Genomic DNA, 15,491 nt, shown 5'->3' with positions numbered 1-15,491 from the left:
AAGTGTCCACACCTGCCCCTCTGAGAATGTGAGGGGCACAGATGCCACGGGAGTCGGGGAGAGACAAGCTCAAGCTTCACGGCCCCTGAGAGCAGCCCCGGGGGCGGGGTGGGGGGCAGCACATGGAGCCCCAGGCCCTGGGCGTTGGCAGTGTGACCTCGGTGGAGTTCACGACATCTCTGGCCTCAGCACCCGCCCTCTGAAGGCTGTGAACCAGCGGACATCTGATGAACTGACGAGCGGCATCGCCTGTTGTCCAGGGAGGTCGCGTGGGGAGGGAGGGAGGCACCTGCACAGGGCCCGAGTCCCAGGACGACGGTGCGTCATGTCCCCTGGACAGAAATACAAGGACGTGGAGCCCAGTCTGAAGATCAAGGAGGTGGACGGCTTGGAGCTGGTGAGGAAGTTCTCGGAGGACATGGAGACCATGCTCCGCAGGAAGGTGGAGGCCGTCAAGGTGCTCAGGCTGTGTGCAGGGGTCCTCGCCCCGAGGCCTGGGCGTGCCCCCTGAACCCTCCCCCACACCACGCCCCCCTGCCCGGCCGTCCCTGAGCCACAGACCCTGTAAAGAAGAGGTGCTGGGGCGGGGGGGGGGGCTGGAGCACGCGCCCTGCCTTGGGCAGCAGCGTCTGGGGCTGTGGGTGTGACCCGCAGTGTCAAGGACTCTGCATCACGACCTCAGGCTCAGGGATGGGGCAGAGCGAGTGGAAGAGGGCTCTGGAGTCACCGCTGAGTGGGTGGCGGGCGGAGGGTGGCGGACGGGCCGTAGGGTGAGAGCAGGCGAGGTGAGCTCCCTCCCTCCTCCTCCACCCCTCCCCCTCCTCTCCTCCCTCCCCTCCCCCTCCTCCTCCCCTCCCCCCTCCTCCACCCCTCCCCCTCCTCCTCACCGCCCCCTCCCCTCCTGCCACAGGGACTGGTCCTTCAAGGCACCCAGGTGCTGCAGTGATGGCGGCCCAGCCCAGGGGATTTCGTCACTGCACATCCCCCTGGCGTGGCCTGGGAGGGACGGGATTCCCTGGCATGAGGTGCCCGCCCTGACACCTGGGGGGCCTGGCTGGTGTAAGCCGCAGGTACAGTGTGGCTGGAGAGGCAGGTCCCTGTCTCCACCCAGACAGGAATCCGGCCACCCCAGACCAGCGCTGTCCTTTCGGGGGGCCAGGAGAACCAGAAGAGAGGAGGTGGGGCAGGGATGGGGGAGGTGCAGGGGAGGCGGGGGCAGCGCCGAGGGCCAGTGAGCCTGCCTGTGTCTCCCAACAAAACTCGGCGTCTGGGGGGAACCCAGTGTCATGGCTGCTGGGGCTTTCTTTTCCACCAGTTACAAATTGCAGCCTTTGTTCTCCAGGCTTAGGGCAGGGGCTCTTAGCATCAGGAGCCAGTGAGGAGATACCTGAGGGTTGCCCACAGCAGGGGGACGCTGACCCACACAGAGCTCTGCCCAGCGGGGCTGCCTGCCCCCTTCCATCTGCCGCTCTGGGCAGAGCGCAGACACTGGGGCACAGGGACGCACCCCTTCAGGGCTGGCCCTCCGGGGGCCAGAGCACAAGCAGTCTTGGGACACCTCCAGAGGCCAGGGCTCTGGGCCCTGGGGGGGGCGTGTCCTTCCTGTGGCCTCAACGCGGAAAACCAACCAAGTGGGCCTTTCTTCTGCAGTCCCTCCCCCAGCATGAACCCCAGCTCCCTGCTGGGGCCCACGGCCCATAGCCCCGGGCCCGTCTGTGGGGGGCCTGTGGGGAAATTTCTTGCAAAGCAGTGCCAAACTAATCTTTGCCAAGTGGAACTTCTCCATCATATCCTCAGAGTTGGGGGTGGGGTAGGGAGGCCCGGGTTGTCCTACCCAGTTCACAGGTGGATAAACAGAGCCCCGGAGGGTGGAGTGTTTCCCCCAACAAAGCTGAGAGGGGAGCTTGGTCTCCTTTCTCCCCCCACCCCCAGGTTTACTGAGGTATAACTGACAATCAAAAGTTGCGTGTATTTAAGGGGTAAAACTTGATCATCCGACATTCGTGTGCACTGTGCAGTACGCACCCACCCAGCCAGTCTCTGCGACCATCACCTCACAGTGACTATTTCCCCTCCTTCCCCCGCCCCCCAGGCTCGCTTTCTTTTTGTGCCAGAGGAGTGGGGAGCACACCCTCTTAGCAAAGGTCGAGTACGCCGTGCAACACTGTCACCTCGGTCGCAGGCTGTGCGTCGGTTCTCCACAATTTCTTCATCTGCGTAACTGAAGCTGTTCCCCAGACCAGTCCCCGCCCCCGCCCCCGCCATCTCCATCCTCCTGTGAGTTGCTGTGGTCTGACTGGATTCCACGTGTGAGTGACGTTCTGCAACATTTGTCTTCCTGCATCACGCTGGTTTCACCTGCATAGTTTTCCAGTTTCATCCGGGTTGTTGCAAAGAAGCAATTCCTTTTTTAAGGCTGAATAATATTCCATCATACATTTTGCACATTTTCTTTATTCAGTCAACTGTCCGCGAACAATTAAGCCGTTTCCACACCTCGGCTGTTGTGAGTAACGCGTCGAGGAACACGGGGTGCGGGTGTCTCTTGGAGATCCTGTTTAACGACCTTTGGATGTACACTCAGGAGTGGCACTACTGGGTCGTATGGCAGTTCTGGTCTTAATTTTTGAGGAACCGCCATACTGTTTTCCATAGTGGCTGCACCAATTCACGTTCCCACCAACGGTGCCCGAGGGCTCCCTGTTCTCCACACCCTCGCCAGCGCTTGTCATCTCTTCTCTTGCCCGTTCTGACAGGTGAGAGGTGGGCCTCACTGTGGTTCTGACTTGCATGTGCCTGATGATCTGCGAAGCTGAGCACCTGTCCCTCTACCTGTTGGTCATTTGTATGGCTTCACAGAAATGTCTGTTCGCGTTCCTTGACCATTTTAAAATTGGATTATTTGGTTTCTACTATTGAGCTGTAGGAGTTTCCTGTACCTTTTAGATATTACGCTCTTGCCCAGTACACAGTCCGCAGGCATGCTCTCCCGTTCTGTGGCCTGTCTTGTCGCTCTGTTGCTCCCTCGCTGTGCAGATCCTTTTAGTTGGATGCAGACCCACTGCTGTTTTTGCTGTTGGGGCCTGCGTGTTTTGTTCCCCAAACGAGAGACCAGTGTTGAGAAGACTTGCCCCTGTGTTTTCTTCTCGTGATTTCACGGATTCGGGTCCACACTGAAGGCGTTAGTCCACTTTAAGCTGATTTTCATGTGATGGGAGATGAGGGTCTCTTCTCATTCGTCGGCAGGTGGAGACCCGGTTTCCCGAACACCGCTTATTGAAGAGGCATTTTCTCATCATCGTGTGTACCTAGTACCCTCAAAGGCAGTTAGCCGTAGATGCAGGGGTTCATTTCTGGGCTCCCTATTCTGTTCCGTTCGTCTAAGTGTCTGTTTTTGTGCCAGGACCAACTGTTTTGATGACTGCAGCGTTGTGACAGAGTGTGATGCCTCCAGCTCTGTTCTTCTTGCCCGAGACGCTTTGACTATTCAGGGTCTTCTGTGGTTCCATGTAATGTTAGGACTGTTTTTTCTATTTCTGTAAAGAATGACCTCGGGGCTTGGGTAGGGACTGCACTGAACGTGGAGGCCACTCTGGGTAGACGGACATTTCAACGATATCCTTCCAGCCCGTGAGCGTGAGGCGCCTTTCCACCATCTGTGTTTCGTTAATTTTCTTTCTTCCCTTACGCTCTGTGATGCTGGCCTTTTTTTTTATTTAATTTGTGGTAAATACACAGAAAAGTTACCATTTTAAAGCGTTTTAAAGTGTTCAGGTCAGTGATATTAAGTATATTCACGGCGTTGTGCGGCTGCCATCCCTGTCTGGTTCTGCACTTTTCATCGCCCCAAACGGAAACCCCGTGAAACCCGAACCCACTGAGAGCCTCGTGCCCCGGCTCCTGGGGACCACTAGGCCGCTTTCTTTCTGCCAACGGACTCTCCTGTTCTGGAGATTTCATGTAAAGGGAATCGTCCAGTTTGACCTTTTGTATCTGGAGTCTCACTTCGCATCACGTTCTCAGGGTTCGTCTGTGTTTTCACAGCTGTCAGCGCTTCATTTCTTTTAATTTCTGAATAATATTCCATTGTGTGGATAGCCCACATTTTATCTGTTTATCCGTTGTCGGACATTTGGGCTGCTTCCACCTCTGACTACTGACTATACGCAGCTTGAATATCGCTACAGAAACACATACACACATTTTAACAGACTTTATTTTTTAAAGCAGTTTTAGGCTCACAGCTAAACTGTGAGGAGAGCAGGGAGAGTTCCCATTACCCCCGATCCCACGAACACAGCCTCCCTCACCATCGACCCCCCCGCCAGGCGGTACCTTTGTACAAATGATGAACCGCATCTTAGCCACCAGCGTGCACAGCTGACCCTGGGTTCACTCCCGGTGATGCACAGCCTGGGGTGGACAAAGGTACAGAGACACCTGTCCGCCGCTCTAGGTGGTACAGCGGAGTTTCACTGCCCTGAAAGATCCCGTTTTCCACCTGTCCGCCCCTCCCTCCCCACAGACCCCAGGCACCCACTGAGCTTTCTGCCATTGTCCCCAAGTTGTGTCTTTCCCAGGACGTCGTGTAGTTGGAATCCCGCAGCGTGTAGCCTTTTCAGACCGGCTTCCTGTCCCCAGTAAATGCATCTACCTTTTGAAAAGCTCCTGTGACTCCCGCTGCTGTGAACATGCGGGCGCGGGTTCTGGTCTGAGGGTCTCTTCCCAGTTCCCGCGGAGGCAGCCCTAGGAGTGGACCTGGCTGTGGGGGGGCCCTGGCCTTGTTCCCGCGGTCATGCTCCCCTTCACGTTCCCATCCCTCAGAATCTGGTGGAGGCTGCAGAGGAGGCCGACCTGAACCACGAATTCAACGAGTCTCTGGTGGTGAGTCCTCCGGCCTCCACAGCTCTGGGAGGGCATCGTAGCCACTGTCCCAGCCGCCCGAGGGCCAGGGCCGTCCCAGTGCAGGTTGTGGGGGGAGCGGGGCAGGAGGCCCTGTGCTCTTTTAACCCTCGCAGGTCTGTATGAACCTACAATGGTCTGATTGTGAAACACTCTTGAGTCTTTGAGAAGGGATTTGGGGGCCGGCTGGAAGCCAGGCTGCAGGCTGCCTCTGCAGGAGGGAAGCCTTGCCTGCAGGGACCCATGTTCTGGGGGGCCACCTGCAAGAGGGGGTGGTGCTGGTGAGGCGCCCCTCCCGGAATCTGGCCGCCTCAACACACGCCAGACTCTGGGGAGACGGAAGCAGACAATCTGGTGTAATCTAGACAATTTACACCAAACCCCGGGAGATTCCACCAGTTATCGGAAGGAAATGCGTTTGCCCCGAATCAGATGCTTGGGGGAGCCCTCCAGTGGTGCGGCCGCGCTCAGCCTGTCTGACGCCCCGCATCTGCCCCTCTGCCCGCCCCCTAACCCCGCAGTTTGACCGCAACTCCGCCCCCTCCCGGTCCCCCCGCGCAGTTTCACTGCAACCCCGCCCCCTCCCCGTCCCCCACCCGCAGTTTGACCGCAACTCCGCCCCCTCCTCGTCCCCCCCCCGCAGTTTGACCGCAACTCCGCCCCCTCCCCGTCCCCCCCCAGTTTGACTACAACTCCGCCCCCTCCCCGTCCCCCCCAGTTTGACTACAACTCCGCCCCCTCCCCATCCCCCCCGCAGTTTGACCGCAACCCCGCCCCCTCCCCGTCCCCCCCAGTTTGACTACAACTCCGCCCCCTCCCCATCCCCCCCGCAGTCTGACCGCAACTCCGCCCCCTCCCCGTCCCCCCCCAGTTTGACTACAACTCCGCCCCCTCCCCATCCCCCCCGCAGTCTGACCGCAACTCCGCCCCCTCCCCGTCCCCCCCAGTTTGACTACAACTCCGCCCCCTCCCCATCCCCCCCGCAGTCTGACCGCAACTCCGCCCCCTCCCCGTCCCCCCCCAGTTTGACTACAACTCCGCCCCTCCCCATCCCCCCCGCAGTCTGACCGCAACTCCGCCCCCTCCCCGTCCCCCCCCAGTTTGACTACAACTCCGCCCCCTCCCCATCCCCCCCGCAGTCTGACCGCAACTCCGCCCCCTCCCCGTCCCCCCCCAGTTTGACTACAACTCCGCCCCCTCCCCATCCCCCCCGCAGTCTGACCGCAACTCCGCCCCCTCCCCGTCCCCCCCCAGTTTGACTACAACTCCGCCCCCTCCCCATCCCCCCCGCAGTCTGACCGCAACTCCGCCCCCTCCCCGTCCCCCCCCAGTTTGACTACAACTCCGCCCCCTCCCCATCCCCCCCGCAGTCTGACCGCAACTCCGCCCCCTCCCCGTCCCCCCCCCAGTTTGACTACAACTCCGCCCCCTCCCCGTCCCCTCCCGCAGTTTGACCGCAACTCCGCCCCCTCCCCGTCCCCCCCACCCCCGCAGTTTGACTACTACAACTCCGTTCTCATCAACGAGAAGGACGCGAGCGGCGCGTACGTGGAGCTGGGCGCCGAGTTCGTCCTCGAGTCCAACGCGCACTTCAGCAACCTGATGGTGAACACGTCGCTCAGCAGCGTGCAGCTGCCCACCAACGTGTACAACAAAGGTGCCGCCGGACTGCCGGACCGGACCGGGGCGAGGGGCAGGGGTGGTGGGAGACGGCCGGTCCGGTCCGGTCCGGTCCGCACGAGCTGGTTTGGGAGGAAACTCGGCCGGGGCGGAGGGGCCAGCGGAGGAGGGGAGGCTGTGCGGGCCTCCCTGCAGGCCGTGCACGCAGTGTGTGTGCGTGCACACGTGCCTGCGCGCGCGCATGTCCGGGGCACGTGTGTGCACGTGTCTGTGTGCATGTGCGCGTGCACATGTGCGTGCGCGTGTCCGCGTGCGTGTGGTCAGCAGCGGAGGACTGGCTCACGGCGGCCGCGCAGCCTGATTCTGTTTTCCCCCGCGCTTCCTTCTACGCGCTCTCGCTCTAGACCCCGAGATCTTGAACGGGATCTACATGTCTGAAGCCTTGAACCCCGTTTTCGTGGAGAACTTCCAGAGAGACCCGACGCTAACCTGGCAGTATTTTGGCAGCGCAACCGGATTCTTCCGGATCTATCCAGGTGAGGACGCTGGGAGCATCCCCACGGTGCTCTGGGCCCCTTCTCTGGGGATAAGGCCACGGGGCCACTGCAGCCGGACCCTGGCGCGCAGACCCAGAGAGTGGGGGGCCCTCCCTTCCACAAGCACCTCTGCCCCCCACTTCCACCCCATTCACAACTGGTTAGTTAGCACTTTCAGTAAATAGCTGATGAACGAACAAAGAAACCATCAGATGCCTGGTAACCAGCCGGGAAGTGCCCTGCCTGGAGCTCTTGTCCTGTGAGACGTGGAGGATGGACGGGGGAGGGGGCTAAAACAATTCTGGAACTTGAGAAGGCCGCATCCTTACTGGAGAAACGCGGCAAACTCACCCACGTGCTCAACAGCAGGGGAGGAGATGTCGCAGGTCAGCCGCCAACCTAAGAGTGTGGGGAAGGCCCCTGGTCTCCAGTAAACAGAAGACAGAAGCGCCTCCCGAAGTTCCCAAGGGTTCTGCCTGGTTTCACTTCTACAATAATTCAGCCATGTCTCACTGCCAGCTGGCTTCATGTTCCAGCACCCTGGCCGGGACGTCTTAGCTGCCCTGCCCTCTGAGACAGCAGCCAGGCCGGTCCTGGAGGTGCCACGCCTCCCTCCGTACGAGCACAGAGCCCCCCCAGGGCTCACGGCAGCTCCAAGCCCACAACCAGCCTCGGTGAAGGAGTCCGCCCTCCTCCACGCAGCAGCCCTTCTAGTGCCTGAGGGCGACTCCCACGCCCCCCACGTCTTCCCCTGGGGGGGTTCCTGCCACTTCAGGGCTTCCAGGACCCTCAGCTTGTGTGCGGACACGCAGCCTGCCCGTTTGTGGATTGGGCCGTTGGCCGTTGCATGGTGCGAGCTCTCTGCGTGTTGTGGGTCCCCCCCTTCCGAGGGACACTGTTGGCTGTGTCCTAGGATACACAGCAGTTACTGCTTGTGTTTTTTGGTGTCATCGCAGTGTTTTCATTATTGTTTGCTTCTAAGTATTTTTAAATTCCCCTGTGATTTCTTTGATCTTCTGAGTTTTCTAAAAGTGTGTTTTCTTAATTTGCAAATGCAATAGGGATCTTGTACTCACCTTTTAATTATGAGTTTCCAGTTCAGTTGCTTTGCAGCCGGAGAACGTGGTGCATGTGGCATGGATTATATGACACTGGCTGGGATTTAGTTTAACAGCCTCGTGAGTCGGCAAGTTTGTAAACATTCCACGTGTGCTCCTGTAGAATGTGTGTGCTTTAACTGTGGGAAGAAAAATTCTGCTCGTGTCATCAGGTCAAGTTTGTTAGTCGTATGGTTTAGATTCTCTGCAGGTTTCTGCAGATTTTCTGCCTGCTTGGCCCTTGGTAGCTCTTGTGACGTTTTATACTGTTTGGTCTGATGTTCGTAGTGACACCAGTGTGCTCTTGGTTGGGGTTTGCCTGATGTATTTTTCCCGTCCTGTCACTTCTGGTCTTCTGTGTGGTTTTGCTCCGGCCATAGCTCTTTTTTGGGGGGGTAATTAGGTTTATGTATTTATTTATTTTTTGGAGGAGGTGCTGGGGGTTGAACCCAGGACCTCGTGCATGCCAGGCATGCGCTCCACAGCGTGAGCTGTGCCCTGCCCCGCTGTCCTAGCTGTATGCGTTGAACACAGTGTGTAGTTTTTAATCTTTTATCTGAACTGACCATGTCTCTTCCCACCCTCGGCACGCCAGGCGCGTTTCCATGCGCTGTTTTCACGCATTTGAATGTGCCTCTGCCTTATTGTTAACATTTCTACTTGTCCCTGTATCTTTATGTCCTTTTTCCTCTTTTTTATTTTGTCTTTTTTAGTGATTAACCTTTTCCGATAAGTCTCCCCCTCCGCCCTTGCTTCTCTTCTCGTCTGTCGGTTTGGAACGTATTCCCCTGTGTCTGTCCCTTAGTCACTAGCCCTGCTGTTCTGTCAGTCGTGTTTAACAGGCGATGTTACAGTTAAGTGATATTTTTACCCTCCTCCCAGTCAAAAAAGCACGTTAGAGCCCCCGCTCACACCCCGGGCCCTGACTTCCACTCCCTCCTCGTCTGACGCGCCCCTGTCTTTATCCCACAAGTGAGATGTGCTGGCTGTCATTTGGCACAAGCATTGCTTGTTCATGCCTGCAGGCCCTCTCCAGATTCTTGGACAGCAAGACCGGAGAGATGAACGTGGCTCCCACAGGCTCTGAGGCAAGAGAGCTTCTGCTGACAGCGGAGCTTGTGCACAAGGGAGAGGAGTTGAGAGGGTGTCCGCTCCCTGAGGGCTTCAGGGAAGGAAGGCGTTTTCAAGGCAGTGAGAGGCAGGGGACCGCAGGGGGCCCGATCAGCCTGGGCTCAGTCCTCAGGTTAGTTGGCATCAGGGTGAAATTTCTAGGACCATCAACCTTCTGGTTTCAGCCAGTCAGGGGTCTAGGTGCTGGCGGTTAGCAGTCTCCATCTGGGGGGTCTGCTTCCTGCAAGAACAACCTAAGACCATGTGCCAGGGACCTGGGAGCGCAGGGGTTCTGCTCTGGGCAGATTTGTATTCCCGCTTTTGTCCTCGGGAACCAGGTACGCACATCAGCGGAACAGAGGGCTCGCCTTTCACTCCTGCGGCTCTTTGGTTACCATATCAGAAGCCCCAGCTTCAGGTGCTCTGTCTTTGGCGGTCTGTCGAGCCCACGTGCTCGAGGCCGTCCCTCGGTCCTTTTCCACAACGGCTGTGCTCACGTCCTGTCTCCCAGCACCTGTGGGCCCCGGGGAAACACGCCGGGCCTGTTTCTAATGTGCTTGTGGGGCCTGACTTAGGAGAGTGTCCCCTCCAGGGGGCTGACTGCTCCCTGCCTGGCATTGAGGGCGCCCCGCCCAGGACCACCAAGGCCCCCGCGCAGGTTCTGGTCCAGAGCCAGGAACCTCACAGTCAGCGTCTCCTCCTCGGCGCTGTTCTAAGGATCAAATCCCCCCTCCCCCAACACCAGGTGCGGTGGGACAGTGACCCCCGTCACAGCCCCGCTGCTTGAGCTCCCGCCATGCTGGCGCTGCTCCCGCCTCCCCTTGGGACTCTGCTCCGTTTGTTTGTCTGGGGGCACAATCCCTGACAGCCCCTCCTGCCTTTGCAAGACCAGCCACGCCTCAGATTGCATCTAGGCTGAAGTTAGGGCCGTGGACCAGGAGGCCAAGAGCCTTCAGGCCTCCGTGACGCTGCCAAATGCAGCATGATACAGCCTCGCCCCCTGCTTTTAATCTCCTCGTTTTGAACCCACTGTTCCCCGCCTGAGAGTCTTTTCAGCTAGAAACCCTGTTGTGAATCACACGGGTCTTACCGGCACCGGGGGCGCATTCTGGATCAGAGGGCCGGGACAGAGCCTGCTCCAGCACCGCCCGCGGGTGGGTGGCTCCCTCGTCTGCGTGGCACCAGCTGCTGTCAGACCCTGCGGGTCCCAGGAGCCCATGACCTCAAGGAGCCCACGGTCCTATAGCCAGATCACCTCTCCCCGCAGCCAACAGGAGGGACGTGGCACTGACCGCCGATCCTGACTGGAGGCTGGCGGCTGGAACTCGGAGCCCTGTCCCTGTCCCACTCTGTCCTCGCGCTGCCAGACGGCAGTGATGTTAAATCAGAGTCACACCCCTGAAGCTTCCCCTTCCACACTTGCTGTGAAGTTTAGCCTCCCAGGAGCGCCAGGAGCCACGTAGGGGGTGGGGTCCCACCTGTGAAATTAGCCCAGCTCGGGACCTGGGCAGGTCAGCTGGGAGATGAGTGCCCCTCCGTATACCGGCCTGCCCCCTTGCCCGCTGCCTCCGTGTGCGGACTGTGATCTGCCGGTCCCACGCGCACTGCCTCGTCCGCAGCCAGCCCTGCCCTGGGGGTCCTGGCCATCCTGGGTGTCCGCCCCCAGCCGGGCCTCTGGAGCAGCCTCTGTTTCCCCAGGCATCAAGTGGACGCCAGACGAGAACGGAGTCATTGCTTTTGACTGTCGGAATCGCGGCTGGTAAGCGCTCCCGGCGGGGCCCCTGGTGCCGGCCTCTCTTCACAGCCTTTGCATTTTGCCTGGTTGTCCTCCAGTCCCTGCCCCGCGCCCACCCAAGGGCCAGAAGTGTGTAGCATTAACCCGAAGCAAGAGGAGAGGTGTGGCTGGCTGCACCCATCCACCCCCGCCTCCCTAGCGCTGCCTCCACTCAGGACTCCTCCCGTGTCTTCCTGCCCCAGCTCCTTCCAGACCCTGAGCTGGCCCCACATCACCCTCGGCCAGCCCTCCCCTCCCTGCAGATCTGTAACCAAGTTGGAGGGGGAGTTCGACTCCCTCGCTCCCTGCAGCCAGCCTCTGGGACCTGGGCTGGCCCGGAACAAGGAGGACAAGGGTCAGAACTTGACCTTTCCCCCACCTGACACGCCCACTCAGTGGGCACAGTCCCGATGGTTGCCCCCGAATCAGCTTCAGAACCACCGAGTCGTCACGGGACATGAGAAAACTGGGCCCCAACCTGTGCTCTGCGCACCCCGGGGCCGGAGCCAGAACTGGGGTCGCGGGAGACCGGGTCAAGGCGGTCTGGTGGCGGCTCTCCCACCGTCTGCTGTCCCTCCCTTCCTGCTGAAGGTACATCCAGGCGGCCACCTCCCCCAAGGACATGGTGATCCTGGTGGACACGAGCGGCAGCATGAAGGGGCTGCGGCTGACCATCGCCAAGCACACGGTCTCGACCATCCTGGACACTCTGGGGGAGAATGACTTCGTGAACATCATCGCGGTAAACACTCTGGACAGACGTTCATCCTCCCGCACCAGCAGGGCCTGTCCTTGCGGCCACTGATGCTTCGTGCCTTGGACGCCTCTCCCTCCTCTGAGGCTGGGCCCCACTAGGGTGGGCTTCCTGGGATCCCCAAAGATTCTGAAATGATGGAATGTGGAATGTGTCACGTCCACTTTCCTGAGTCAGTTTGTCCGCTGAGTCTGGGCTCTGAGGAAGGTGAAGGTGCGTCTGAGCAGATCCCGAGCTCGGCCCCATCCACATGCCCGTGCCCCCTGGAGGGGCCTCTCTCTTCCCCCTCCCCAAACTCAGACACGTTGTGGGTGGGGGGCAGCAGACCCCAGTCCTGCTTTCACAGCAACTCTCCGTCGGGACTATCCCACCCGCCCCAGACAGGTGACAAAGTGCAGGGATAAACAGAAAAGGACGGGAGAGGCAGGTTCAGGGACATCTGGTCTCTGAGCTCCAGGAGGTGGATGCCCTCAGCCAGCACCTGGGAAAATGCTCAGGGCCAGGATTTGAGGGAGAATTTTTAGAGTTAAGGCCCTGCTGTGCCCTCTACTCCCTTCTCTCTGCTCAAAAAAATTACCAAAATCATAGGGCCCCCCAAGAGCATTACCCAGGTTCCAGGTGGCCCCACCCCTGACCCCTGTGAGCTGTGAGCTTTGTCCCTGGGCCCTGACCTTCCACACTGACCCCGTGTGCTCTGCCCTCTGCCCTCTGCAGTACAATGACTACATCCACTACATCGAGCCTTGTTTTAAAGGGATCCTGGTCCAGGCAGATCGAGACAACCGGGAGGTGGGTGAGCTCGGTGCCAGTGGGCATCTCCTTGCAGGGGCACAGAAGGCCTCGCACCCGGCCACCCGCACCCTCTCAGCTGGTCCTGGGGGCCCTGGAGAAACATGAGCGGTGGGGGCCAGCCGGGAACTTAGGGGCTCGTGGAGGGATGGGTCCTGCAACCCTGCTCTTCTGGGCGAATGGCTCCAACAGCCCCTGAAAGCAGGACTGAAGATGCAGGTTCCCTGGCCCACGGACCAGCTGACCCTCCTCTCGCTTCTCGCCCATGCTAGCACTTCAAACAACTGGTGGATGAGCTGATGGTCAAAGGTGTGGGGGTCGTGGACCAAGCCCTCAGTGAAGCCTTCCAGATCCTGAAGCAGGTACTGCGCCTGACGGCGCCGGGAGCGCAGTGGTGGGAGGCCGGGTGCAGGTGGGCGGGTCACTGCACTGTGCCCCCCCCATTCCCCGCGCAGTTCCAAGACGCCAGGCAAGGAAGCCTGTGCAACCAGGCCATCATGCTGATCACCGACGGGGCCGTGGAGGACTACGAGCCCGTGTTCGAGAAATACAATTGGCCAGACCGCAAGGTTCCTCCCCCGGGGAGGGCGGGGCGGGGGCCGAGGGAGGGCTCTCCTCCTGCCCGGAGGCCGGGCTGCCCCATCCACGCACTCTGCCCGTGAGGTCCAAGCTGACACTCGTACATCGCAGTGACCCGAGGGGCCCCGTGCGAGGGGCCAGGAGAGAGCGCAGAGTCTGGTGGAGACAGGAGTTCGGGAATGCGGGCTGTGAGCCCCGCTGCACCTGGGCCCTGGGTCCTCTCTGATGGGAGGGGGTGAGGTCGCAGAACCCCAAGACCCGACTCCAGACTTCGGGATGGTCAGGCCCCTCGTGGCCTGGACTCCGGCTGAGCCCACCGTCCTCATCCCCAGGTCCGAGTCTTCACCTACCTGATTGGGAGGGAAGTGAGTTTTGCTGACCGCTTGAAGTGGATCGCATGCAACAACAAAGGTGAGGCAGGCCCCTGGCACCTCACCTGAGCGCAGGTGGGACGGTGTTGCCCAGGCCCCGCGGGACACATGAGGCAGACATAGTTGCCCCCAGAGCCTGAGAGATGCCCACCTGGCACCGCTGACTTGGGCCCCTCGATCTAAGCAGAGTGTGTTGAGCTCGCAGTGGGTGGGCAGACTCTCCCGGCCCCGAGAATCCACGTGGACAGGACGGTCCAGCAGGGGAGACTCCCAAGGGAGGCGTCATGACGGTACTGTCTGAAATGCGCTGCAGGGGGTGGGGGCACAGACCAGGCTGGGTGAGGGGCGTGTCCTCCTTGATGTGGGGTGTCAGGGAGGACTTCCTGAAGGAAGGGGATCTCAGGTGAGACATAAAGAAATGGTGGGAGTGAGTCAGATGCAGAAGGCAGGGAAGGGTGTTCAGGCCGAGGGAACAGCATGTTCAAAGGGTCTGAGACAAGAGATACTCTGGGAACGAAAGCCGCCCCATCCTCTGGAGCTGGAGTGAGTGTGTTGTGGGCGGGGAGAGCAGGCACCTGCTGAATAATTCACAGGATTAAATCCTTGTGAGGTGTTCACTCTTCTAAATACCACCTCAGCTGCAGCAAGGAGGGGACAGCCCCTCCCCACAACTGAGGACGGGAGTCAGAGGAAGGAGGGGCAGGGTGCTCGGAGACAGACCTGGGAGACAGAGCTGCGTGCGGGAGGGAGCGCCCCTGGAAGGCAGCCCTATGGGAAGCCGGGGGGGCAGGTGCTGCACCCCCGTTGAGGCGGTGCTGCTCCTGGGGTGGCTCCGGAGCTGGGAGGGCCCCTTGGGTTTCTCCCAAGTCCAGGCAGGGCTAGGCCTTCTTGTCCCCGCAGGGTGAGGGTGACCTTGTGGGGAGTGGTGCCTGGAGCCCAGGCTGGCGGCGGCAGTGGGGGAGTGGGGGCCCACAGTCCTCAGCCACGCGCCCGCACCCTCCCCCCAGGCTACTACACGCAGATCTCCACGCTGGCCGACGCCCAGGAGAACGTGATGGAGTACCTGCACGTGCTCAGCCGCCCCATGGTCATCAACCACCACCACGACGTCACCTGGACGGAAGCCTACATGGACAGCAAGGTGGGGCCCGCACCCCAGAGCGGGGGTCGGGAGAGGGGTAAGCTGGCCCTCCTCGGGGACGCTGCAGAGGGATGACATTCGGCCTGGAGCCCGCCCGCCCAGGGCCGCCCTCCAGGGACAGAGCTGTCTGCTCCAGACTCATCGCTTCTCCTCCCCGTGGTCCCCACCTCCCTCACTGTCCCCCCCCATCCCCGTCCTGGGAAGGAAGGAACCGACCAGGGGTTCAAGATACTCCAGTAACCAGGCGTCCTCCCTCCCGGGCTGAGTTTTCAAAGAGACTGCCTGTAGGCCTCACGCGGGAACAGACGTTGAGGGGAGACAGTCGGAGGCGATGCAGGGGGACGGGGCCTGCCTGGCTCTGCTCAGATCTCATCCCAGACGCAGACCCCGCTTCACGATGCTGTGTCAGCCAGGGTTGAGAGAGACCTGGAAACGGTGGATTCTGTGAGAGAGGAGGGTGCTTCTCCGCACATGAAAGCCCAGAGGTGGCTGATCAGCTCCCAGGCCACCGGGGACCCAGGCCCCTTCCACTGTCCCTCCCATCCCTCGGGTCGGCCTAGTCCAAGCAGCCAGTGGAGCCCTGGACACGGCAGCGGGTTCCAAGCTTCAGGTGGCGGAGGGGAGGGGCGCACCCCACCTTTGAGGGAAGCTTCCTGGGAGTCCAACCTGACGTCTCAGTGACCAGAGCTTAGTGCCCGGGTGACTCCTGGCTGTGTCCTGCTGCTGTCTGGGACGGCCCTTCCCTGCCGTGCGCTCGCCCTTGGCGTGGCCGGGACAGGAGGCTGGGTGAGCGTGCTTGGGAGCTGGGCTGTGGCCTC

General features: G+C 60.5%; 1 protein-coding gene across 1 annotated transcript in view; it reads left to right on the top strand.

Annotated features, from left to right (window-relative positions):
* The first annotated feature begins 363 nt into the window (after positions 1-363).
* CACNA2D4 (calcium voltage-gated channel auxiliary subunit alpha2delta 4) overlaps positions 364-15,491 on the top strand; it is a 72,717-nt gene continuing 57,589 nt past the window's right edge. Inside the window, exons 1-12 of the mRNA XM_072954442.1 lie at positions 364-457; positions 4,825-4,884; positions 6,397-6,559; positions 6,927-7,058; positions 10,964-11,024; positions 11,631-11,781; positions 12,508-12,582; positions 12,855-12,944; positions 13,038-13,151; positions 13,494-13,572; positions 14,540-14,673; positions 15,157-15,177. Coding sequence (XP_072810543.1) covers positions 419-457; positions 4,825-4,884; positions 6,397-6,559; positions 6,927-7,058; positions 10,964-11,024; positions 11,631-11,781; positions 12,508-12,582; positions 12,855-12,944; positions 13,038-13,151; positions 13,494-13,572; positions 14,540-14,673; positions 15,157-15,177 — 1,119 coding nt within the window. The 5' untranslated portion in view covers positions 364-418. The remainder of the gene's footprint in view (positions 458-4,824; positions 4,885-6,396; positions 6,560-6,926; positions 7,059-10,963; positions 11,025-11,630; positions 11,782-12,507; positions 12,583-12,854; positions 12,945-13,037; positions 13,152-13,493; positions 13,573-14,539; positions 14,674-15,156; positions 15,178-15,491) is intronic.

This window comes from Vicugna pacos, chromosome 34, assembly GCF_048564905.1.
Source record: "Vicugna pacos chromosome 34, VicPac4, whole genome shotgun sequence".
Taxonomy (NCBI): domain Eukaryota; kingdom Metazoa; phylum Chordata; class Mammalia; order Artiodactyla; family Camelidae; genus Vicugna; species Vicugna pacos.
This window is presented reverse-complemented; position numbering and strand designations above follow the sequence as displayed.